General features: G+C 47.9%; 1 protein-coding gene across 1 annotated transcript in view; it reads right to left on the bottom strand.

Moving 5' to 3' along the window:
* Positions 1–821: 821 nt before the first annotated feature.
* The window catches only part of LOC120370247 (protocadherin gamma-B5-like), a 234,953-nt gene continuing 208,434 nt past the window's right edge, over positions 822–27,340 (bottom strand). Inside the window, exons 4-5 of the mRNA XM_039484632.1 lie at positions 16,957–17,045; positions 822–3,709 (exon numbers count right to left, since the gene is read on the bottom strand). Of these exons, the coding sequence (XP_039340566.1) occupies positions 3,483–3,709; positions 16,957–17,045 (316 nt within the window). The 3' untranslated portion in view covers positions 822–3,482. The remainder of the gene's footprint in view (positions 3,710–16,956; positions 17,046–27,340) is intronic.

The raw sequence follows: 27,340 nt of genomic DNA, 5'->3' as shown, positions 1-27,340 counted from the left end.
GGTGGTGGGGTAGCAATGGGAGCTGTCACAGATGACTGTGGGGTTGGTGGGGGGGCACTGGGCCCTGTCAGAATGATTGGAGAGGTGGGGACAGAAAACAGGGACATTTCTCTTCTAATCTCTCAATTCTCTGGCCTTAAAACATAAGCAATTTCCCATCTGTGGAATGTATGTTCCAATATTCCTCTCCGCTGCCAGCTCTATGGCACACGCTCTCTTCTCCACAAGCCTGCAGAGGCTTCTGTGTGGACTCTGCCAGTGCTACTCAACCCCAAACAGGAGCAAACATAGGCAGATTGAAGGCTTGTCTACACTGGCACTTTACAGCGCTGCAACACTCCCCTGAGTGCAGCAAGTTTCAGCACTGTAAAGCGCCAGTGTAGACAGTGTACCAGCACTGGGAGCCCCTCGTGGAGGTGGTTTTTTTAGAGCGCTGGGCTCTGCTGCGACTACAAGCGGCAGCGCTTTAACGTTGCCAGTGTAGACTAGCCCTAAGTTTGCAGTACTTAGAATGCTGTTACTCCCTTCACTCCATGGATTCCCCTGAGGGGGCTGCCTGCATCCCTCATAGCCATGCTTTTCCAGGGGCCACAGAGGCCAGGAGACCAAGCACTGGTGCTCAAGGGATAATTCACAGTTTTCACTACATTACACAGGAATAAACCCTGCAGCATGAGCCTCTGTATCACTTTCTGAAGGTTGAATGATAATTTACTATACCATTCTAGTCACCTAAGTCTGCAGCCTAGACACAGCAGTCACATAGAAAGTCATGCAGACAGGCAGGCAGGCAGAAAGACTCTCTCAGGAACAACTTTACAATCAGTTCAGAAGAAACCATTTTATTATTTTTTCCCAAAGAAGAAAAGCAATATAAATATTAGAGTATAAAACTTGCGTGTAGCACATTGAACATTGGTCTATATGGATATAAGAAGGATATAAGCATTTATATAATATATAAGTATAATTCAATATTAGACACATTGAAAGGACAAGTGTGTTTCAGTTCACATACACTTAGAGCACAGATCACACAGAAAGAAGATAAAGAGAAATTGAAAATACTGATGTCCACAAGTTATTTACTGAGATAAAAATAACACACCACTAGTACAAAACACTCTCTACACTACTTCTGATTGCTGATTAAAAGGAAATATAAACACTACAATTCATCTACAGTACTTCTAGAAGGGTCACATAATAACTACATTAGTTTGTATAAGCCTTACTAACTGTGTAAACTGTTTCTAGTGCAGCCACCACAGAGGGTGACTGGGATCAGTACAAAAATCATACACAGACAAGTTCTTCGCATAGACAAGATCTGTTTCTCTAGACACAAGGAGATAGCAATTGGCTAACGAGGCATCAGTTAGTGCACAATGCTCTGGTGAATACTGCCGGAGGCTGGGCTGCGTCAGGCCAGGCAAGCACACTGGCTGCTTGGAGAAAGTTTAACCTGAGTGATCATAGAAGGCTGGATCTTCTCAGGTGAGTTATTCATTAGAAGTTAAAACAATCCTGGCATCGCTATCCCTGTATCTTTGTCCTTGCCTTCCCAGGTCCATCCCACTTACTTTGATATGGGAAGCCAGCCCAGTGTAAAGGGTATCCTCCTTCTCTAGCTGAAGAGGGGCTTAAGGGTACAATACAGCCTTCCTCACTGACTAGGTGCTTGTGGGGACTCGATGCCAAGCTGACTTGATTGTAAGGGCACACTGCACACTCTCTTTGCTGTGTCTGGACCAACAGTGAGCAGAGTACATAGCTACAAAGGGCACATAGTGGAGAGACCCTACTTCCTGACAATCCTATTCTATCTATGTGGTAAAAATCCCAATACCAGTGGTACCAACAACAAGGCAAAGTCTTGTCCATATTTCTGACTAAATCCAGTGGATTTTGAGTCACATCTAATTGCTTGTGTACAGTTACAGTCTGGGCTGGAAAGAGTGCGTGGCCCGGCAGTATCCTTCACGGTATTAGAATCCTACCTCTTAGTCACCTGACTGACCTGGGCCTTCCTGTGAGCATCTCCAGAGCAGCTCTCAGGCTCACTGGCTTTGCAGTGAGTGGCATGTGCTCAGCTCCAGTTCTTGGGTCCCTTATCTGTGAGTACGGTCCCTTGGTCCATCAAATCAGCTGTCACTTACTGAGTATCCTGTTCTGAAGGCCAATGAACAAAGGCTGTTCCTTGGCTGCTCTGCATAGACATGGAATGTGCAAATCTTATCACTGCTCTAGGCCAGAGCAATGACTCTTTATAACACATTGTGCCACTTATTACTGAACCCCACTCCCAGATAGACACTGCTTGGCCTGCACGGAGACTCACTTATCTGACAGTGTATTTACACCATGCTGTACATGCATACAATGATGACGTCCCTAGATCTGGTGGAGTTAGCTGTCCTACTGTAGATGTGAGGTGAGTATTTTGCATGCAGTTCAATGTGCAGAAATGTGAAGCATTCAGTCTCTATTCCATACAAATAGATCAGAGTTTAGTCTCTGATAATATCATTCCTTGGTATGGACTTAGCTATTTCATTGCTTTAAGGAACTGTAGCTCCTTGTTCTCACAGCAGGGGACTTAGACTTTCTTAACTTTAGTTCCAGGAAAACATTAACTATACATATAAATATTTACTGCAAAGAATTGAGGAGATGAATTTGCTCTTTAGTGGCCTCTAAATCAATATGGACAGGTTTTGTATAGCTCAATAATGCTAGTGGAATGCTCTGCACTTAGATCTTTTCCACTGCAGTTTGAATGCATTCCCTGTCTCTCAGATATCATGATTTTTGTTTCATATTTCAGGCCATCACTGGTCACACTTAAAAAATAATGTTTAAAATGCATCTTAGCCTTATTCCCATAGGCTCATGCAGTGTAAACACTTATTTATTTTAGGATAATAGGTAAACAGGAACCAAAGCACTCCCTACCAACTTCGTAACTAGGAATCCATTTCAAGGTTACTCAGGGTCAGATTCACTAATGGAAAGTTAAATATCAAAATATGGAACATGGGTTTTAATCTGGGGAACTTTTTTTTTTTTTTGAAAATGATCTAAGGTATATAAATTAAAAAAAAATCCATGTTACAATTATTTACACTGGGCAAAGCCAAGTACAAGCCTCATGGCTTTCTTGGGCCATTCTGGAGAAAACCAAATCCGAAGACATGTTTAAAAGATTTTACATCCTTGCACATTAAATTACCCAAGTGATAGTAAAAAACATTAGTATTAACAGGGCACTTGGTTTTTGTTTTGTTTTGTTTCCAATTATTTTTCATCACGAGGACTAATAGTAGGAGCCCCTACTCCTAGCTCTGATGATGACATACATTCGTAGTACTTCCTGCTTTTTCATCACAAAATTCACATTCGTCCTCTATCCTAGACTGTGATTTGGGGGAGTGCTGGAGGGGTCTGCCCTGTAGGTCTAAGCTGCTGATGGTCTGTCAATTCTACTTCTTCTCCTTCTTCCCAGATTTCTTCTTGTTTCCACCTGAAGAGCCTGAGCTCTTCCCATCTCGTTTACCTGAGGAGTTGGAGAGGGTGGCAGTGCTGCCGGGGATGTACACATTCTGCCTGTAGTCAGGGACGTGCTGCAGTGTGAACTGGGGGCCATACCTGGTGCTGAGGCCCATAGTGCCAGCTCCTCCTCCCAGTGTAGAGTTCCCATCAGCTGCTTCTGTACAGGGCACAGGAGGGAAGATCATTAATATCTACAAGGGTGAAATCTCAACTTATTATTAATTATTCCTATTACAGTAGAGCCTTCAGGCATCAACCAAGATTGGGGCCTTTTGTGCCAGGCGCTCCACAGACATATAGTGAGAGACAGTCCCTGTCCCAAAGATCTTGCAATCTACACAGACAAAAAAGACAATGTCACATGGGGGTCAGTGGGAGAGTCAGGCAGTGAAGCCAGACCTCCTGAGTGCTAGTCCAGAGCTTCAATCACAAGATCATCCTTAGATTGTGCAAAACTGTAATGTTTCATAAAAGGAGGAAGGGCAGATTAATATACCAAAAGGAGCAGATCTGTTCAAAGGCTCTTGGCAGAAAGGGGGCGATTACAACATGGGAACACAATGGAAACACAAATGAATTACTACTGACGAGCCACTACACTGACAGTAAAATGAGTTTCTTTGGATAAACAGAGGCAACTTTCTAAACCAAATATCAGAGCCTTTTATTACAGAAGGATAATTATTTATCAGAGCAGCACAAGACCTGCTGTGGCATGGGTGTCAGGAATAGAGCACAGAAGGCATACGGGGCAGCAGCAGCAGCTTCAGTAGTGCATATCTAAGAATGTGGAGCAGGGCCAGGGAGGTGGGAAAGCAAGAGAACTCCTATCAACAGTTAAAATCCTTACTTCTCCCTCTCCAAAAAATCACTCTCAAAAGAGAGGGGGCAGGGGCAGGTCAGTTCCTGGAGTTGGAACAGTTATTTGGTGCTTCCTGATTAAATGGGGAGTGCAGCATCTGATCATCCCATCCCGGTTTCTGTTCAGGACACGTTGATGCTAGTAATGGTGCTGTCAGTGCACTAGGAAGGTGAGGGAAAGAAATCCTACGGGCTTATCTAATCTTATTGCTGAACTCTTAGGTTTGGAACACCTATCATTTGCCAGTCTGGTATTGGCACATCAGTCTTTGTTGCATGGCTGCTCTAGATCCATCACTATCTAGCCTCAAGGGCCTAACGTAGTCACACTTTGCTCCCTGCCTGACAAATTCAATACCTTTCACCTTGGTATACATCTGCCACCTATTATTCAAAATACTTTCCTTCCCCATCCAGAGAAACCAAAGCATTATAAAAGTATTTAAACCAACTACTCAAGCCACAACTATTATGCACTAAGAAAATTCCATCACTGGGTAATGTCATATGTAGCAGTCCTTTCTAACCACTTTAACCCTGGCCCCAGTATTGCTGTAGCCTGGGTCTAATTTGGAGAGTAAAATATGTGGGGTAATAGGAAATTCCTATAATGCAGCAGCACTGAGTGGTCTGGGGAAGTTGAGGATAATGTGATAAATACAGCTGCAGTAGCTTCTGTCGTGGTTCTGTGCTGCAATTCTAAGCTGGGGAGCAGAGCATAGGAGGGAGGAGATAAGTAGAAGTATTCCTGTAGTGCTGATATTACAGGAGCAAAGCAGGGCACTCTTCTCATGCTGTAATGCTGACTTGAATAGAATGCAGGAGAGAGACATGGAAGTGGGAAAAGGGGGAAGAACTTCTGTAATGCAGGCTGTGAATCACAGAGCACAGGGAGGACTTGGGAAGCTGGGAATTCCTGTAATAGTGCAAGGAGTGGCTAACTCAGAGGAGTCACCATGCGCATGGACACTGAAGTTACCTACCAGAAGTGATTAGATCAGAGGTTCTCAAAGAGTGGCCCATGGACCATCATTTGTTTGTGGAATTTTTCCTGATTAGCCATGGAACATTCTGAGATCCATGTATAGGTATTTAGGAGGAAAGTTTTTTCTAACAAAATAGTCTGCAGAATGAAAAAAATGGATAATAACTGATGCTGGTGACTCAAATGCCCCGTGGAGAAGAACTCTGTTAGCTCAAGAAAAACATTGGAGCAGTAAGGCAATCTGTACCCCTGCACTAGCTCCATTTCCCCCCCCTAGCTCAGGAATCTCATGCAAGATGGACATACTTCATCAGTTTTCGGGGGAGAAACCTCCTAGGGATAGAATCAGCACAGGCACACCACTTCCCTGACTCTCTCCTGATTACTGCTGAAGTCACTGGCTTAATAATGGGTCTATAGCATCATCCAACCAGGTAGTATTAGGTGCTTATCCTTAAATAAATCTTGCATGGGAACTACCTGAATAGCTACCATTCAATAGCACAGATCTGATCTGGAGATCAGTGGAGGTGATAGAGCAAGACTGAGCACTATACGATTGCCCTGCCCAGAATTTTATCCTCATTGTTCTCCTTTCTTCTTTAATCTTTCTTTCAAATTGTATTTTTAACCTTCTTTTAATTTAAAATATTTGCCTTGCTTTTTTTTTAAATAATTGCGCAAATGATCTGTGTTCTAATACTGAAGATGATCAGCTGGTGATGGAGACCTTAATACTGGCACCCAGCCAGCTCCCACTTGGGGATCCCCTGCTCCCCTGTAACACGGTACCATAATAATGGGACATATTTGCACTGAACCAAATAGGGTCTTGTTTATAGCATCCTAAACAATGGGTTTTCTTGTTGATTTTTAGCAGTAAAAGAAGAGGCCTGAAGTGACAGAGGAATGCAGTGTAAGGGCCAAAGGGACAGTGCACAAGAACTGCTAGTGGAAGCTCACAAGAGCTTTGTAAAATACAAAACCAAACTGGAGGGAAATGCCATTTTGGACTCTGGTGTGAAATTGGTCAGGCTCTCTAGTGGTTTATGATTTCCCACTGGATTATATAGTCTTGGGATACTTGGCTACATTTCTCTTTAGAACTGATTCCTGAAACTGGGTAGCATTGCTTTTAAGAGTCTATATGGGGGCAGAGGGCACATACATTTTAATTACATTTATTGCTAATCCACAAAGCTATTTATTCCTTGGTTTTATAGTTCACTCCATGGAGAGTATTTAAACATCTTCTACCTTCTCATTGTTTTAAAATGTACTCAGAGACCTGTAATTGTTAATCTCAACAACAATTAATATACACTAGTTCATTAACACATCCTTCAGGTGCTTCAAAGTGTTCACTAAACACTTTAGACACAATCTTGGATTTGACTGCAGATGAGATAACTGCTTGCAGTTTGATTCTTATTTCATTCCACAGTGAGGGGGTGGGGAATTTTCTCTGTGCTGATTCACTTCATTTCAGCTGGAGACAGACTGGCTGGGGGAGGGGATTTGTAGTTTTAAGTACGTGTTTTCTGTATCATTTTAAATAGAGCATTCACTGAGGACACAGAAATTTGTCTCCTCAGTTGTCAGTGACCTACCAACCCACTTCTGTGACATAATGGTACTAAATCATCCCAGCTGCCTGTTGAAAATGTACAGTACTGCAGGCCTTGTGGACTAAGGGGCAGGGGGAGAGGCTGTAATCAGGATGCAGAACAGGTTTCCTAAATGAAATAAACATCAGGAGTCAGCATGGTTTCCAGTGAGGAAAGTGTCTGAAGTTCAGAGGCTGCCTGAGGAGCCAGTTTGCCCAGTCTAAGGCCTTGTCTACACTGTTACTTTACAACACTGCAATTTTCTCACTCAGGAGTGTGAAAAAACACCCCCTGAGCGCTGCAAGTTTCAGCACTGTAAAGTGGCAGTGTAGACAGTGCACCAGCACTGGGACTCCCCTTGTGGGGGTGGTTTTTAGCTCTCCCAATGCTGGTGCCATGACTACACAGCCAGGTTAAAGCGCAGCCGTGGCAGTGCTTTAACATTGCTAGTGAAGACCTACCCTAAGAATCACCAGTGAGCTCAATGTGCTATTTTTAGATAACACAAAATTACAGGTGAACAGCAAGAGAACAGATATGTTTAATTCAGCACTAAGCTGCTTTTCTGCAAGCAGAGTGTTTCAACTCCTATTGGCTGATAACAAGTCTTAGAGTTTGTATTCAGTCATTTATCAATACAAATTCAAGTTTGCTGCAGTTCTGAATAACTTTGTACAGAGACATACATAATAGGCTGTGTAGCCTGGTGGTCACCCGCTCCTGCCCTGAAGGGCTTAAAATAGCCCTGGGAGAGGGCTGTGGCAGAGGATAGGCTAGGCCAGTGGCCCCCAACCTTTTTCGTCTGGTGGGCACCAGTCGATGAGTCAGAGGACCGTGGCAGCGGACGAGCATCCGCCAAAATGCTGCCGACAAGCAACAACGTCAATAGGTGCCGCCGCCGAAATGCCGCTGACAAACAGCATCATCCAGAGGCATCGCCTCCGAAATGCCGCTGATTTTCGGCGGCGACGCCGCTGGATGACGCTGCTTGTCAGTGGCATTTCGGCAGATGCTCATCTGCCAGCCAGTACGCGGGAGCACTTAGATGCCTCGGCGGGCGCCATGGCACCCGCGGGCACCGTGTTGGGGACCCCTGGGCTAGGCTGATTGGGGAAGGCATCCACAGCCGGGGCCACACCCCAGTCAGGCCACAGCCGGCTCTATAAAAGCCAGGGAAGCCAGGAGCAGTCAGTCTCTCTCTGCCCTCGGAGAGAGAGGGGCCTGGCTGCTGGGAAGCTCAGGGTGCCTAGAGTGAGGCAGGGCTGGGGAAAGGTCAGAGGGGCTGGGGAGCTCCAAGCTGGCAACTCCCCAGGCTGCAGGGCCTTGTCCAAGGCCCCATAGAGGCACTGGGTTGCAGAGAGAGGCAACAGGTCCAGACCCAATCTTGCCTATGATGAGTGGCTGACATTGCAGTCTGCCCCACGGCATGGGGGCAAGTTGGTGACTGTCAGTAGCCTACAACTGAGGCGAAGCTGGGGATAGAGGGTTGGGGGTTCCCCAAGGAGTGGAGACCCTGAGACTGAGGGATGTACAGCCAGGGGACAGAACCCCAGATAACAGGGCCCCAGGTCTTGGAGGGACACCGGGGCCAAGCGGCAGCAGGAAACCGGCCTGCAGAGGGCGCTCTGGAGGCTGGATGAGCTAATTCCCTGAGAGACCAGCAGGGGGCACCACAGCAGTGAGCAGCACATCGTTAGAGGCTGTCTATATAGCTTCAACAAGGAGTCCTTGTGGCACCTCAGAGACTAACAAATTTGGGCATAAGCATAAGCCCAAATAAATTTGTTAGTCTCTAAGGTGCCACAAAGACTCCTTGTTGTTTTTGCTGATACAGACTAACATGGCAACCACTCTGAAACCTATATAGCTTCAGATTCCCTGACACTCCTGTAAGGTAACCTCCCTTTATACTGCCACTTATGGTAAATTGTCTGGAGGCTCTTATGGTCAAAGTAAGATGAGGAAAATAAATTAAATTACCCAGGATCTTAGATTAGACAAAAATAACCAACTCATGTATGTCTCTGTTTCTTTTACAAACTGAGCTCATCCCTGGCTAAGACAACAAGCTTTAGGGGGCTTATCACTTGAGCACTTGACATTGCGGCTGCTGTTGGGGCTTTCAGTAAACCAAATATAGAGACCTTTATTTAACAATGTATAGTGCAACACAGAAAGCCATGCCTCGGCTTGCAGACAGGTGGTGTCTGAAAATCCAGGCAGGACTATCCTGTGCTTTATTTCACTCACTTTTTCTACCACCACAATCAAAGCACATTTTTGTTCCTCTACACATTGCATCATATCAATTTAGATTTTATCCAAAACATTTTAAAGGGAGCAAAGAGTCCTGTGGCACCTTATAGACTAACAGACGTATTGCAGCATGAGCTTTTGTGGGTGAGTCCCTAGAATTAGATGCCATCATGTGTCTAGCATTTAGTCCCTGCTTTAAAAATGATCTTGGGTATTCCTCAGTCTGCAAAAGGGTAAATCGCTTCAGACTCTCAGAAGCCCTGACTCTTCAAACTGCTGAAGAGCTTCAGGCCCTTCAGAGTGGGTGTGTAAATGGAAGCATTTCAACTGGCTAGCAAAGCTCAGGTGGTTGGATTAGTCTTCCCCTCCCTGCCCTCACCCCCACCTAAACCTCCATATGCTAGAGAAAGAAAATACAGAAAGAAGGGATGAAATCTCTGAGGTGCTGTTATCATAGGCACTGACTCTGTGGGTGCTCTGGGGCTGGAGGAAAAAAAATAGTGGGTGCTCAGCACCCACTGGCAGCCCCGTGATTAGCTCCTCCCCCTCCCTCCCAGCCCTCCCACCCACCACCATCAGCTGTTCAGCAGTGTGCAGGAGGCACTAAGGGGGAGAAGGAGGAGTGGGGGCAGGAAGTGGCAGAGAGTGGGGGTGGGCATGGGATCGGAAGGAGGTGGGGCAGGGGTGGAGCAGGTGCAGGAAGAGGTGGGGGAGCAACAGTGTGGGAAGAAGCAGGACGGTGGTTTTGGGAAAAGAGTGGAGTGGAGCGGGGTCTGGGGTGAGCAGGGGTCGAGCACCCCCCGGGAACTGTGGAAATAGGCGCCTCTGGCTCTTATTGTTAGAAAAGAGACTCTAAAAACAGCACCTTCTTCCTCAACAATGAGTTAGATCTGCTGCCTTTACTGAGGGAAGATGTGCGCTTATACCCTGCCCTCAGGGCAGCCCTGCAGAAGCCACACAGCTAGGGAGAGTGCGCTGGTGGCTAGTCTGCCTCCCTGTCATCAACAGAATCAGAGGCAAGATGAAAATCTTCACGTGGTGCTCCCATTACGAGTTAATGATTAACAGAATGAATGTGGTCAAAAGGCTACTGGACATCGTTTTGTTTTTGTCGATCTCCCAGTATGATTACTGGGAAAGGAGTCCAGGAGACCTGGCTGTATTTTAAAGAATCCTTATTGAGGTTGCAGGAACAAACCATCCCAGTGTGTAGAAAGAATAGTAAATATGGCAGGTGACCAACTTGGCTTAACAGTGAAATCCTTGCTGATTTTAAACACAAAAACGCAGCTTACAAGAAGTGGAAGATTGGACAAATGACCAGGGAGGAGTATAAAAATATTGCTCAGGCATGCAGGAGTGAAACCAGGCCAAATCACAATTGGAGTTGCAGCTAGCAAGGGATGTTAAAAGTAACAAGAAGGGTTTCTTCAGGTATGTTAGCAACAAGAAGGTGGTCAAGGAAAGTGTGGGCCCCTTACTGAATGGGGGAGGCAACCTAGTGACAGAGGATGTGGAAAAAGCTAATGGTGTGACGAAGTGGAACTGTTCGCACTGGGGGCTGGGTACAGATCCTAAGTATCTAGCAGCAAAAGTCCATGCAGCAAATGCCTGACACTCTGTCGCCTAGCAACTGATGGCCCGAGCACCTTCCCTGCAAAGGTGCATCTAAAGGTGTTGGAGACAAAGGGGTCAGGTGACCTCCTGGCCCGGGAAAGAAGCGGAGGAGAGAGGAGGGGCCGGAGGGGGCTGGGCAGACTGGAGTTGGCTGGGAAACAGAGGGGAAGCAGAGAGAGAGGGCTCTGATCCCCGATGGGGGTTATGGGGCCCCAAGATGGACCTAACAGGGGTGGATCCTGTTATCTGTGCCTGCAAGACCTGTGTTGGACTGTGTTCCTGTCGTCTAAATAAACCTTCTGCTTTACTGGCTGGCTGAGAGTCCTGGTGAATCGGCAGGGAGCCCGGGGGTGCAGGGCCTGACTCCCCTACACTTCGTGACAGGGAGGCAACCTAGTGACAGAGGATGTGGAAAAAGCTAATGGACTCAATGCTTTTTTTGCCTCTGTCTTCACGGACAAGGTTAGCTCCCAAACTACTGCACTGGGTAGCACAGCATGGGGAGGTGGTGACCAGCCCTCTGTGGAGAAATAAGTGGTTCAGGGCTATTTAGAAAAGCTGTATGAGCACAAGTCCATGGGGCTGGCTGCGCTGCATCTGAGGGTGCTAAAGGAGTTGGCGGATGTGATTGTAGAGCCATTGGCCATTATCTTTGAAAACTCATGGCGATCGGGGGAGGTCCTGGATGACTGGAAAAAGGCTAATGTAGTGCCCATCTTTAAAAAAGGAAAGAAGGAGGATCTGGGGAAACAGGCCTGTCATAAACAGATACTTAAGGGTTAATGCCTCTTTTACCTGTAAAGGGTTAAGAAGTTCACCTAGCCTAGCTGACACCTGACCAGAGGAACCAATGGGGGAACAAGATGTTTCAAAAGGAAGGAGGGAAGTTTTCCTTTGTTTAGTCAGTTTCAGTTTCAGCCGGAGTGACAAAGATCAAGGAACCAGCCTCTTATCAGAGTAGTAAGTTTTAGAAAGGAATAAATAGGTTTATGTTTATTTTCTTTGTAACTTGTCTTGGTACCATTAAGGGAATTATCAAATTTGGGTATTCTTGTGTGTATTAAAGTTTTTGCCGAGGGGAACATCCTCTGTGTTTTGAATTTGTTGTCAGTGAGAGTAGCTGGTATGCTAATCTCTCCCAGAGGGTTTTCTTTTACCTTTCTTTTCTTTAATTAAAAGCCTTTTTCTTAATTTTTCCTTGTTTTTTAGATCCAAGGGGGTTGGATCTGGATCCACCAGGAGTTGGTGGGAGAAGGGAAGGGGGATGGTTAATTTCTCCTTGTTTTAAGATCCAAAGGGTTTGGATCTGTGTTCACCAGGGAATTGGTGAAGTTTCTCAAGGCTACCCAAGGAAGGGAGTGCTTGTGAATGGTGACAGCGATACCAGAGCTAAGCTGGTAATTAAGCTTAGAAGTGTCCATGCAGGTCCCCACATCTGTACCCTAAAGTTCAGAGTGGGGAAGGAACCTTGACAAGGCCAGTCAGCCTCACCTCAGTCCCTGGAAAAATCATGGAGCAGGTCCTCAAGTAATCAAATCTGAAGCACTTAGAGGAGAGGAAAGTGATCAGGAACAGTCAGTATGGATTCACCAAGGGCAAGTCATGCCTGACTAACCTAATTACCTTCTATGATGAGATAACTGGCTCTGTGGATGAGGGGAAAGCAGTTGACGTGTTATTCCTTGACTTTAGCAAAGCTTTTGATATGGTCTCCCACAGTATTCTTGCCAGCAAGTTAAAGAAGTATGGGCTGGATGAATGAACTATAAGGTGGATAGAAAGCTGGCTAGATCGTTGGGCTCAACGGGTAGTGATCAATGGCTGCATGTCTAGTTGGCAGCCGGTATCAAGTGGAGTGCCCCTAGGGTTGGTCCTGGGGCCGGTTTTGTTCAATATCTTCATTAATGATCTGGAGGATGGCATGGATTGCACTCTCAGCAAGTTTGCAGATGACACTAAATTGGGAGGAGTGGTAGATAAACTGGAGGATAGGGATAGGTTACAGAGGGACCTAGACAAATTAGAAGATTGGGGCAAAATAAATCTGATGAGGTTCAACAAGGACAAGTGCAGAGTCCTGCACTTAGGATGGAAGAATCCCATGGACTGCTACAGACTAGGGACTGAGTGGCTAGGCAGCAGTTCTGCAGAAAAGGACCTAGGGGTTACAGTGGACGAGAAGCTGGATATGAGTCAACAGTGTGCCCTTGTTGCCAAGAGGTTAACGGCATTTTGAGCTGTATAAGTAGGAGCATTGCCAGCAGATCAAGGGACATGATCATTCTCCTCTATTTGGCATTGGTGAGGCCTCATCTGGAGTACTGTGTCGAGTTTTGGGCCCCACACTACAAGAAGGATGTGGAAAAATTGGAAAGAGTCCAGTGGAGGGCAACACAAATGATTAGGGGGCTGTAGCACATGACTTATGAGGGAGGCTGAGGGAACTGGGATTATTTAGTCTGCAGAAGAGAAGAATGAAGGGGGATTTGATAGCTGCTTTTGGGGGTTCCGAAGAGGATGGATCTAGACTGTTCTCAGTGGTAGAAGATGACAGAACAAGGAGTAATGGTCTCAAGTTGCAGTGTGTGTGGGGGGTGGGTGGGGAGGGGGGTTGGTTAGGTTGGATATTAGGAAAAACTTTTTCACTAGGAGGGTGGTGAAGCACTGGAATGGGTTACCTAAGGAGGTGGTGGAATCTCCTTCCTTAGAGGTTTTTAAGGTCGGGATTGACAAAGCCTTGGCTAGGATGATTTAGTTGGGAATTGGTCCTGCTTTGAGCAGGGGGTTGGACTAGATGACCTCCTGAGGTCCCTTCCAACCCTGATATTCTATGATTCTATGATTAGTAAACTGACAAAATGAAAGGAGAAGAGGCAATAGCATTGTTACTGACCATAACTGGTTGTTAACTGAGTTTCAGTTGATGAAACTGGACAGGATTGCTGCCTGTCCCAGGGAGAAACCCATGAAAAGGGACCAGAGAGGAAAGAGAACTCCAGGAGGCTGACCTTGCAGGTTCCTGAGCAGACTCCCTTCAAGAAAAGAGAGGAATTTAGGAGCCGTAGAGTTTGCAGACAGTGAGGTCTCTCAACCTGAAGTCCTGAGGATTCATGGGGAAGGGAACCCAGAGCCATAAAGACAGGAGCCATGCTCCAGGGATAGCTTCACCTCTGCATGGCTGGGCTGCACTGGAATGACTTCACCCCTGGAAGAAGCCCTACTGCTATTAGCTGGGTCTCCCTGCAGCTGCTCCCTGGCAGCCTTGAACAGGATCCAGAGAGTCAATGCCACTGATAACTGTATTAACTCCCAAACAGATTGGATCTGCAGGGCATGGTGCTGGAGAGCATAGCCAGTTTCCTGTTCTGTCTCCTCACACTCAGTGGAGGGGTACCTGTGATATCCCAGGCTGAAACAGAGGAAATGGTGCAGCAGTGGTATCACTGTCCCCCTTCTGGCTTGAATTTAAGTAGCTCTTGCATGGGCATGTGACAAACGGAGGGTGCAAGAAGTCTTTCCCCCATCCAGCCCAGCACCTAAGCATATGAAGAGTGATGCTGAAGTCAATGACAATACTAATGAGTTTAAGGATCAGTACATGGTTGTGCACTGTGCCAAACTGGATCAATGTGGCTGTGCAAGAGCCTCTCACAAGAGCAGTCCTGATCTCTCTACGATCTGGTGAGAACAGAGACTCCTGGCTTCTGTTCCCCATCCTCCCACGGCAAGATACAGAAAACGCATCAGGGAGGATTGGGGAGGAGACAGTCACGGCCCTCTGCCCATCTTCCATTCTGCAGAGTGGAGCTGACTCATTAGGGAGAGCAATTTGCTACAGTCTAATGGATGGAACAGATTTCACACATCCCCAGGAGCATAGAAAAAACCCTGCAGAGGGGCATCACATCAGGGCAGAGCATCACCAATCTGGGCAGTGGCAAACAATACCAGGAACTAGCTTACCATGTGGGATGGGGAAGTTTTGCCAGAGAAAGGGTCCCTTCCTCACAGGTAAGTGTAAACTGATGCACAATTTAGAAAGAACCCATTCAGCTTTTAGATCCCAGGGATTGCAGGGCAGGAAGTAGAAAAATAATCATGTTATTTCTAAAGTGAGGACATGTTAGCTGGAGTCACAGAGATATGACAAACATATGGCCTCCGTGGCTATTTTTAAAGAGTCCATTTACAGAATAGAACCACATTTTCACATTGTTTCCATTCTTAAAAATATATATATGTGAAAGAAAACACTCTAATGTCCAAGACCTTTATCTCCTTAACTGGCTGTGGCAGCTGTTTGCTTGGGCTGCTCAGAGTCTGCAGAGAGGCTTTCAGGGTGACAAAGTTCAGGCTAAAGCAGCTCTCCAAAGAAGAAATACCAATTTGAAATCCTCACCACAGACTTTTTTTCTGCCAAGAGCAGAGAGAAAACATCCTAAGCATTTTTGCCAGTGTTTTATGGCTATGCTGTTTTTTCTATCTTTAAAATTTAGAGGGAACAGACTTAAAGGTATTTATAAACAAAGGCTCTATGTAAAACAGCTAGCCTCTATCTTGAATTCTGTATTCTAAAGACTTGTCTATTATGATTCATTAATAAAAGTGCACCAGGATCAGAGAGCTACAAACATTCTTCTGTATTTCCTGTCACTCTCACATAACAATAGGTGGTAAAAGTTAAACAAACAAACAAACAAACAAAACCCCACACGCAAACCACAAGCATAATAATTGCAAATAAAGTATTTTAAAGCTGGTGAGGCAGATATTCAGTTATCCCTCTCTTTTGCTGTCAGCACTAAAAATGTGTCTGTATTTTCTTACCAAAATGAGCTGGCAGCTAGAATAATTCTTGGATGTGTGGGTACAGCCTGGTCATTAAACATCTACCAACTAATATTTGTGATCACAGTTTTTCATGGGTGCAAAATTGTCCCTGTAAAAAAGGAGTTCTCTTGTTTAAAAATCTGTCCCTTTGTTCCAAAATGAAAAAATGTCTCTTTTCTGCTACTAACACGTTACTCCTGCCCTCATATGTGAGAATGGGGAAGAGGGGCACAGATTATAATTGGAGATATACTAATCTCATAGAGCTGGAAGGGACCTTGAAAGGTCATCAAGTCCAGCCTCCTGCCTTCACTAGCAGGACCAAGTACTGATTTTTGCCCCAGATCCCTAAGTGGCCCCCTCAAGGATTGAACTCACAACCCTGGATTTAGCAGGCCAATGCTCAAACCACTGAGCTATCCGACATCTGTCTACTGCACCTTCCGCTGAATCATCTGGTGCTGGTCACTGCTGGAGACAGGATACTGGAGTAGATGGGCCTTGGGATCCACTATAGCAAATCCTATGTTTCCAATACTGTGTTTCCATGTCCTATTCACAGCCAAGTCTCCCAACTTGCTCCTTTTCTCAAATTCACACAAAAATGGTGTCCCCTCGCATGTACTGGTGTATCAAATCAGACATTGCATATTTGTTTTATATTGGGATCAGACATTCTATACAACTACACATACATATTTTTAAAAAGCGAGAGAGACACTCCAAACACAGGCTCTTCTAGTCCATATCACCATATTATGAGCCAGACACCACACTCTCAAGAGTGCAGGTGCTGGAGATTCTCAGCCTTTACCCTCCTGCCTTACTACACAACTGAATGACTATTTCACATCAACTGCAAGCCCTGCTCCATGTTAATAATTCCCCATTTGTATCCTATTCATATCCTAACCTATTCATATAATGGGTTCTGAAACCAAGGGTATGTGTGTGGTGCTGCTTGAAGTGGTTTCCATCATATGCAGGGTTTACAGTTTGATTCAATGGCTCTCAGCACCCCCACTATACAGATTGTTCCAGCACCCCGGTTCATGTCTCTTTTGCATAGTAATACAAGTGCCAATGGTATTCTGATGGTATTTGCTTAACAAGTACTTTAGGAAGCCACATCATCCTGGACAGTTGCTCTGAACCACTGATAATATTAAAATCCTATCTTATTACATGCACTTTAAATGTTACATCATTACAACTGATGCAATTATCTTGTGCTTAAAGGAAACTAACCATTTGCTGATGCCAGAATCATGGCTTGAAGCATTTCCGTATCAAACTGGTTGTTTGGCCAAGCTCCACCTTCTTCTCCATTCTGAGAGCTAAGGAAAAGAAAATAAATGAGGAGTTACCAAAGGCTCAGCAGAGAGGGTGGGATTCTGTCAGATATTGCCTGTAGAAGTACCATGCTCTGTAGAGAAAGTTAATGCTATTGATTATTATAAGGTCACCCATTAATGAAATATTCTAGAGATAAGACATTCCCCAACGTCTCGATCTGTGCCTGGACTTTTAAAGAACAATGATCATGAAGGGCCTGATTTTACAGCTATGTAGGTGCCTAACAATGTAGATAGCTACTCAGTGCGGTTTTCACTAGGGCCCGGACCCACAGAGTAACTCAGGTGTTGCCATGCTCAGCTTCGCAACACCTAACTTTAAGGTGCCTAGAGAATCACTAGAACAACCCTGTGAACCACAAAGTCTGATTTAGGCACCTAGGCTCCCTATACAATGCACAGAGAGAGACAGGCAACTTAGAATGAGATCCACAAAAGCTGTCACCCTAAGCCCTGGTCTACCTTATAAATGTATGTCGGTATAACTATGTTGCTCAGGGTGTGGGAGTTCTCCTGTTGGTGAAGGTAGCATCTTCACTAAGCGCTACAGTGGTGCAGCTGCACTGGTGCAGCTGTGTTGCTGTAGTGCTATAAATGTAGATAGGCCCTAAGTTGAGAGCTGCCTAAACAAGCCAATGGTAGATGCTGAAGCGAGGGATGTGTGCTAAGCCCCTCCCCTCTAACAGAGATCAGTACCTAGGTCCAGACTGCAGGGAGGCACCTATCTCTGCTAGCTATCCACAAATCCAGGGAAGACTGCTCCTAATTGTCATGTGGCGCATGCTCAGAGGTCACCGAACTCCACACACAAGAGCTGGAGAAGAAGAAGCAGCTCCCCCTTATAACCTGTAGCTTGGTGGCTTGGGTATTCCCCCCAGAGATGGAAGACCACCAATTCAAGTCCCCCTTGTATCTGATAAGCAGGGCTGGTGGCAGGGGGAAAGTAACTTAAAGGACTTACCGGTACTCCAGAGTCCTTAGGAAGGGGCGCGACATCAACCAGAAGAGGCGTGGCCTCTACCAGAAGAGGCGGGGCCTTTAAAGCCCCGGGCGCTTTAAATTAGGATTTAAAGGGGCTGGGGCTGTGGTAGCAGCAGCTGGGAGCTCCCGGCCCTTTAAATCACCCCCGGAGCTACCAGCTGCAGAGATAGCTGGAAGCCCCGGGGGTGATTTAAAGGGCCCAGGGCGCCAGCTGCCATTACCGCAATGGAGCCCCGGGCACTTTAAATCACCATCAGAGGGGGCTCCTGGCTGCTGCTGCCACCCCGGGGCTCCAGCCGCTGGCGGAGCTTTAAAGGGCCTGGGGCTCTGCTGCAGTAGCGGCAGCTGGGAGCCCCTGGCCCCTTAAATCATCGCCAGAGCCCCACCGCCGCTACCCCAGGGCTCCAGCAGCGGGACTCGGGTGGCGATTTAAAGGGCCACAGAGGGTAGTGGCAGTGGGAGCTTTGGGCCCTTTAAATCGCCGCCTAAGCCCCGCTGCTGGAGTCCCTGGGGGCTGGCTGCTGTTGAGACTTGCTGCCAACTTCTCCCTTCCTCACACAGACCTGGGCTTGGCAAAACCGCTGTGGAGCTTCCCCTGGGCGGGCAGGGCACTTGGCAGCAGGATGCCGGGCTCCCTTGCCATGTTGCAGAGTGAACGGCCCTCACACCTGCTCTCGGCAGTGTCCACAGTGCCTCTCCCCACTCATCTGCCCAGCACACAGCTGGCTCCTGTCCCCAGCACACAGCTGGCTTTAGCCCTCAGTGCCCAGCGTCTGTCCCCCACCCCACTGCACAGCTTGCTTTAGCCTTCAGTATTACAATGAAATATGATATTTTTATATTACTATAATGCACATCCAAAAGTTCTGAAATATACAGCTTTGAAAATCTAAAATTACTGTGTTTTCATTGCTGAAAAACACTGGCTCTACTGATAAGGAGAAGGGATCTGACACCGCTCAGGGGAGTGCTCTAACCTCTGGACTACAGAGGAAGTCTCGTTCTTTCTCTGGCCCAATTAACATTTAATTATAGTGCAGCAACTTCAGCAGGAGAAACTGAGGAGACCCAAACCAGAATATCCCATAGTTCCAGCACTCACCTGAGAGGTAACAGGTGTCTGGTCAAATTTCTTACTTATCATGCAGAGGGGGAACTTCAAGCATTGGTCTCCATCCCAAGGGGAATATCCTAACTACTGGGCTAAAGGTGGGGTGACCAGATGTCTTGATATTTGGGGCTTTGTCTTCTATAGACGCCTGTTACTCCCACCCTCATCCCAATTTTTCACACTTGCCGTCTCATCACCCTAGCTACAGGGAGGTCCAACTGTCTCTCCTTGATGTTTTGTGTGGATTTAGGCAGCCTCTCAGCACCCCTATCAGATCAGGCCTTGAATATGGGTTAGGTGAAGGAGGGCCTGTGATGTTATCTGATTAAAATATGACAATATAGATCATTGTTGCAACCACGGTTATATATTTGCCACAAATACTGTACAAAGGTTGTCGAGTGAGGTGTCTATGGAAAGGTTATGATTTGCTGGTTATGATTATGCTATCTGTATGCATGTATCATTTTTGTACGTAAAGTTATAAGTATTGGCTCTATACTTGGATTTCAAATGTTTGCTCCTGGGGTAACGCCCACAAGGTAATGCCGAGCACATCTTGGAGGGACTGTTCAAATTAAGAGGCTCATCAAGAACATTTAACTAACAATGGACCATGGAAGACACCCATCTACACTTAATAGAATTTCCTGCTGTGACTAGGCAAAATGCATGGACATGGGACTTGCCCATGTGACTCCAAACTCCATCTTGTTGCTGTAATTTTCCACAGTAAGAACAACGGGATGCCCGCCACATGGCAAAAGCTATAAAAGGCCCTGGAAACACCTTCATTTGGTCTTCAGTCCTGCTTCTTACTTCTGGAGGAACCTTGCTACAAACAAGCTCTGAACAAAGGACTGAATGACCCATCCAAGCTGTGGATGTACTCCAGAGACTTGACTTAAGCCAGCAGTTCATTCCATCACTGCTACAAGCCTGAACCAAGAACTTTGCCATTACTGTATATAATTGATTCCTTTAACCAATTTTAATGCTCACCTTTCTTTCTTTCTTTCTTTCTTTCTTTCTTTCTTTCTTTCAATAAACCTTTAGATTTTAGATACTAAAGGATTGGCACCAGCGTGCGTTTTGGGTAAGATTTAAGTTATATATTGACCTGGGTGTGTGGCTGGTCCTTTGGGATCAGAAGAACCTTTATCTGATAAGACTGGTTGTAAAGAACCATTCATCTCTGAATCCAGTGTTTTTGGTGGTGATATAAGAACTGGAATGATAGCTAGTGCGGTGAAACAGGAGTTTACTTTTGTGGCTGGTCTGCAGGGGCGGCTCTAGACACCAGCGCGCCAAGCAGGCGCTTGGGGCGGCCGTTTCCCGGGGGGGCGGCATTTGGCTCCGGTGGAGCTCCCGCCGGCATGCCTGCCTGCGGCAGGTCCACCGGAGCCCGGGACGAGCGGACCTGCCGCAGGCATGACTGCGGGACCTGCCGCAGGCATGACTGCGGCGGGTCCCGTCTTCCCGCGGCTCCGGTTGAGCTCCCGCAGGCATGACTCCGCTCGTCCCGGGCTCCGGTGGACCTGCCGCAGGCATGCCGGCAGGAGCTCAACCGGAGCCGCGGGAAGAGGGGACCCGCCGCGGGACCGGGGAAGGGCGGCGCAGCGCTCCGCGCTGCTTGGGGCAGCCCGATTTCTAGAGCCGCCCCTGCTGGTCTGGTATATCTTATAAAAGAATAACCGCCAGTTTTGGGTGTGTTTGCCCTATTTCTCAGCAGTTCATCCTGAATTTGGCATCCTCAGTTGTGACCCACTAAGGCACAGTTACAGGGCCCACCCCCAGATTCGTGAATTGCACTGGGGTTTAGTTGAGAAATAGGCACCTGGATGTCCAGAGTGAGGAAGCACTGTGCATGCGCCGAGGCAGAAATATAGGTGCCTAGGTACCACAACAACTTAGGTACCGAATGAGTTTGGGCACTTACAGGTTAGATGACAGCCACGTGGGTGCTTTGTGGATCTCAGTGGCACCTGAAAATGGGATTTAGGTGTCTGGGAGTTAGATGCCTAAGCACCTTTGTGAATCTGGGCCTAGGTGCCTAATTCACATGGCACCCCCAGGCACCTATCTGCATCTTTAAGTGTCTAAATGCCTTTAAAAATTTGGCATTATGGGCCCAATCCTGCAAACATATGTGCATGTAATTGAGGAAAATCACTTATATGCATCAGTGTTTGCAAGATTGGGCCCTGCATTCCCATCTGAAGGCTATGTAAGGTGAAGGCCTTTAGGTTGTTTCAGATAAGCTACACTGTGTAACCCCATTCATGAGAAGATTTCAGAGGACACCTAAAGCCTGTGGTGGTGTTTCCCAAATGGCGGGTCCTCATCCACCAGTGGATCACGGGAAGGTTGTAGATGCGTTGCCATGTCTGGGGATGGGCCCTGACCTCATCATACATATACTTCTCCTGACCTGGTGGGGAGAGGAGGCCTAGGGATTGAGGGAGGGGGCTTCTGGGCTAAACCTGAGTGGTGTTGAGACCATTATGCCTGGTTGCAATGCCCAGAATGGGAAGCCAGGCCCAGCCCCATGGAACAAGCTGCTGTGGGGTGAGTGCAGATTCAGTTCACTCTCCCTCTGCCCCCTGCTGCCCTGGGCTCTCCCCTCCACACCAGACCAGGATTAGGATTTCAGTGCCGGGGCAGAGGGTGCATACATGTAAAGGTGAGTCACACACACACACAAAAGACAAAATGCAGTTGTGGGGGGTCACCTTAGTAAAAAGTTTGGGAACCACTTGCCTACGGATTAACAGGGTTTTGGATTAAGTGGGGGTGGAAGGGGGAAGCCATCTGACCACTGCTGAAAAAGCACAAACCCAGAGCAGAGGGGAGATATACCACTCACTAGCTCTGCAGAACCTGAGAGGCAGGGGAGAAAATAAGATGCTACCACTATCATCTTATAGCAATAGGGTGAGAAAGTGAGAGGGGGCTAAAGGAGCATAGCCAGCATTTAAAGTCTGGTTCCCCAACCCCAGGGCTCAATGGAAGCTGATGGATGACTGTTAGCACTACAGACCGGTCAATCAGCTTTGCAAATCTCAGGGGATACAACTGAACTTCAATTAACCAGGAGTTTTGATTAAATGAAGCTGCAATCTATATCCTTAGATACAGTACAGCATGCTACTCAATGTTTGCCAGATGGCCAGCAGCTGTGTTTAACACTGTTTGCTCACTGACTTGCAATCATATTTCCCCCAAAAGGGTCCAATGAAATAATCCTAGAGCCCCAAGATGATCTATATATTAAATTATTAGTTATTATTATTTATTTATGGTAGCAGCTAGAGGCCCCAACCAACATCAAGGTCTCCTTATGTGGGCTGTGTACAAACACATAGCAACAAACAGCCCTTGCCTCAGAGACATCAGAAACTGAATAAACAGCACAGACAAAGGAAGGATTATTATTCCCAGATGGGACACTGAGGTACTGAGAGACTACAGGCCTGTGGGATTTAGGTGCCCAGGTACTTATCTGTATCTTTAGACACCTAAATTCCTTTGACAATCTGGCCCTTAGCGACTTACCCAAGGTCACACACAAAGCCTGTGACACGGCCAGGAGTTGGACCAAAGTCTGCTGATGCCTTAACCATGACACCATCTTCCCCTTCCACACGGGCGGCGGATATAATAGGAGCCGCCACGGATCCACCGCAGGCAGGGGCGGCTCTAGCTTTTTGGCCGCCCCAAGCAGTCATGCGCGGGAGGCGCCCCGGAGCCGCGGGAGCAGCGGACCTCCCGCGGGCATGACTGCAGAGGGACCGCTGGTCCCGCGTGGCTCGGCTGAACCTCCCGCGGCTGCGGACGGCTCGCGGGTCCGGCGGCTCCGCTTGAGCTGCCGCAGTGATGCCTGCGGGAGGTCCACACGAGCCGCGGGACAAGCGCCCCCTCCGCAGTCATGCCTGCGGCAGGTCCAGTCATCCTGGGGCTCCGGTGGACCTCCCGCAGGCATGACTGCGGCAGGTCCGCCGGCCAAACCTGCCGCCCCCCCCGCAGTAGGGGACGCCCCCTACATTTTGCCGCCCTAGGCACCAGCTTGTTTTGCTGGTGCCTAGAGCCGCCCCTGACCGCAGGCACCACCTCTTCCCCGTGGCCCCACCTGTGCACCACCTCTTCTCCGAGGCCTCCACTGCCTGCCACTGCATGGTGAGTCCCTCCTCTCCTCCACTTCACCTCCCTCTCTGGAGGTTCCCGCCACACTCCACATCCATCCTCTCATCCACCCCACTCCCCCATGAGGTCCCCACCACCTGCCACTCCCTACGTCCCTCCTCTCCTGCACACACCCACTCCCCCGAGGCCCCCTCATCCCTCTCCCTGCCCGCTGCATCCCTCCTCATCCCCCTCTCCCCAGAAGCTGGCAGGGGCTCAGATGGAAGGGGCAGGGCTAGGGGTAGCCTCCCTGAATGGGGGGTTAACCCGCCATCCATGCCCTTCCATTTTCGATATTACTCCACTAATATCCCAGGCGAGATTGGCCGTTGCAAACTATCTTCAGAGCAGTATGCAAATTATTGTGTAATTTGCAGAGGAAGCCCTAGTAGGGGGTATCCAGAGATATTGCTTTTGCAATATTTGCTGTCTAGTAAAATCTGGGGTATCCCAAAAGCTCATTATCCACATCAACCTACTGACTACAAGATGATGTGGTCTGTGTAAAGCAAGCCACAAGTGAGTTATGAAGGCCCCCCTGAAATGTTACTATTATTTAGTTGTATGACAGTTGCACAGAGAGGCCCCAGACAGCATTAGAGCCCCATTGTGCTAGATACTGTACAGATACTTGGCAGGAGGCAATCCGTGCCTCAGAGATTTTACAATCTATGTAAAGACAAAGGGTGCAATCAGAGCTGGGAAGAGACTCCATGTCTCCTGACTCCTAATTCCTTGCCCTATTCTATGTTGCTCTTTAAATAAGTACTGATAAATGTTTATACCACGTGCTCTGTATACGTCACCTATTTGACAGAAGAGCTATTTTAGAAATCCTTTAGAGAGTTTCAAAACTGTGATTGAACTATATTTTGTATTTCTCCATGTGGAAGTCCGGTGCCATTGTTACTAAGGGCAGGTCTACACTAAGGGCGGGGGTCGAACTAGGGTACGCAAGTTCAGCTACGTGAATAGCGTAGCTGAATTCGAAGTACCCTAGTTCAAACTACTTACCCGTCCAGACGCTGCGGGATCGAAGTCCGCGGCTCCAAGGTCGACTCCGCCACCGCCGTTTGCAGTGGTGGAGTACTGGAGTCGACCGGAGCGCGCGGGGAGTTCGAACTATCGCGTCCAGATTAGACACGATAGTTCGAACTCCGAGAAGTTGAACTCACCGCGTCGACCCGGCAGGTAAGTGTAGACTAGCCCTAAGAGTCCAGCCATTCATGGTGATATATGATACATTGATGATATTTTCTGACAGAACAATGCTACAATGATCAACACCCCCACCCCAACACCCCAAAACACCTTTCAAGTTCCATAGGTCCTACACATGCCTATCACAACATGTCCAGTGCACTAAATCATAGACAACTCGTGCCTCCCCATACCGGGGGGGCACAATCTAAAGGGGAGGATACATGGCCACCCCATGTGTTTCCTCTACCCAGTGACCCCCCTGCCCTGGGCCCAGACCAGGGCCACGGCACTCTCCCTGCCCCACCAAAGTTACCAGTGCGGGGGAAGGGACTCTGTCCTTCTCTCCCTGTGCCTTTCCCCCAGGACGAAGCCACTTCTGCCTGAGAGTGCCTGGCTGGGAGGCAGCAGTGGCCGGCTCCCAGCCTGGGCTCGGCTGCTGGGGACAAGGGCTGAGTGAGCTGGAGCCCCGCTTTCCCCCACCCAGCATGCTCAGCCCTTGTCCTTCGGGGGAGGCACAGGGAGAGAAGGACAGAGTCCCTTTCCCTCCCCACCCCCGGCACGCCAATCTGACCCCACATGCCCACCATGTGTCACCTCTGCACTAAATGCTCCAATAGCCACTATATGGGTGAAAGCAGACCATCACTACATTCTTGAATTAACTTGGACAGGGAAATTATAAAAGACAAAACTCCCACATCATCTGCAGGTGAACGCTTTTCACAAAGCGATCACTCCATATCTGAGCTGTCAGTCCTCATCCTCAAAAGGCACCTGCACAACACTTTCAACAGATGAGCCTGGGAGCTTAAACTCATAAATTTGCTTGATGCTAAAAATCATGGACTGCGTAGACACCCTGGATTTCTGGCTTATTACAACAATCTGCAACCCACTAGCAACCCCCTTCCCCAGCTGCTTTCCCTCCCCCTCCCCTTCCTTTCCTCCAGGGCTGCCCAGAGGGGGGGGCAAGTGGGGCAATTTGCCCCGGGCCCCAAAGGGGGGCCACGAGAATATAGTATTCTATAGTATTGCAACTATTTTTTTATGGAAGGAGCCCCTGAAATTGCTTTGCCCCAGGCCCCCGAATCCTCTGGGCGGCCCTGCTTTCCTCCCTATGACTGGAGGGGTGTTAATGGGCCCCTTCACCTTGAATGGTCCCTTAAAATATGGATTAACTACTCATGCTAAACAATCTGGTTCACTTTGTATAGTTTCCCACAGCTGAAGAAGAGCTCTGTGTAAGCTTGAAAGCTGTCTCTCTCACCAACAGAAGTTGGTCCAATAAAAGATATTACCTCCCCCAAGCTTGTCTCTCTAATATCACAGAAGAACTCTATGGAAGAGGCAGGGATAGACTTCAATTCTCCAGGCTTCATTCAATTGCCTTACACATCCTTTCTCTTCCTGCAGTCTCTTAAACAGCTGCTGACTTCTGCAACAAATGAGGTGGGGTCCTACAGACAACTGTCTCCTTCAGAATCCTGAGTAATTCCCAGAGCACTCAATTCCAGGTTCTGGAGAGGGAGATCTCCAGTGGTCACAGGCCCTTCTGCCCCTTCCCCCCATCCAACATCTGACCCCTTCTGCGCTGTCCCCTCAGTTTGTTCTTGTACGTGTCCTGTTGCTTCCCCACCACCAACTCTTTGGCTCAGTCCTTCTCCCTTTTCACTGACTTCTCATCCTTTTTCCTGTTTCCTTGCCCAGCCAGTCCAACTCTCTGCCTTGGGGTTACCTCCAGTCCCAGTGCCCCCTTGGGCTCCTCATCCCAGTCTTTGCTCCAGGGTTCTTGTCCAACCAGTCTGAGCTCCACCCAACCTAGCTCCTCATCTGATCTGTCTCACCCACCGCTTGCACTGAGTTGCCCCACCCAACTGGTTCCTCAGATCCCAGTATCCCTCCTCCCAGCTCCTTGGCAAGCTCAGTCTTCCCCCTTCCCCACTGGTTCTTCAGGCCCCCATCTCTCCCTCCTAGGTCCCAGTTTCTCTCTCTCCCCCCACCTGAGAACTCTAAGTTCCAGTTCTCCTCTACCCACTCTCCCAGGCACCTTGTCCCATCCTACTCCCAACCCCACTTCAGGTCCCTCTGCATTTGAGTCAGGTGGTTTCCTCCTCCATACTGCCTGGGTACAGTGGGAGGGGCTTTTAATGCTCACAGAAAACAGTCTTGTTGTTCTCTGTTCTTGTGCCTGGCCCCATAATGGCACCTGGAATCTGGGAAAAACAATTGTAGGAAAAGTCCTGCTCAGCCCCTGTATCCGTGAGCTGGAACATGCTCAGTGTAGATGGAATCTCCAGAGAATGTAACTGCCAAACTCTAACAAGTCTCTGCTGAACAATGTGAACTGACATTTTCAGGTGTTTAGAACTTTGCAGTTAAATTCAACCTAACCCTGTAGTTTAGACCAGGGCTCAGGGATCTCCAGGAAACTCTCATGGAGATACTGGCCAATCTGCTGCTGCAGGTTCCAGTACCATGATTCTGCACTTGCTCAGCCTATAGTTGAACTGCTCCTTACTACTGTCCAGGCTGCCTGTGTATGGCTTCATGAGCCATAGGAGCAAGAGGTGGCTGGGTCTCCAAGGATAACTATTGGCATTTCAACATCCCCAGCAGTAATTTTCTGGTCTGGGAAGTAAGTCCCTTCTTGCAGCTGCTCAAACAGCCTGGAGTTCCTAAAGATGCAAGCGTCATGCACCCTTCCCGGCCATCCCACGTTGATGTCGGTGAAACATCCCTTGTGATCCATCAGTGCTTACAGCACCATTGAGAAGTACCCCTTGTGGTTTATGTACTGGTT

Source organism: Mauremys reevesii, linkage group 8, assembly GCF_016161935.1.
Source record: "Mauremys reevesii isolate NIE-2019 linkage group 8, ASM1616193v1, whole genome shotgun sequence".
NCBI classification, from domain to species: Eukaryota; Metazoa; Chordata; order Testudines; family Geoemydidae; genus Mauremys; species Mauremys reevesii.
Note: the sequence above shows the minus strand (reverse complement) of the source record. Positions and strands in the feature narration are given on the sequence as shown.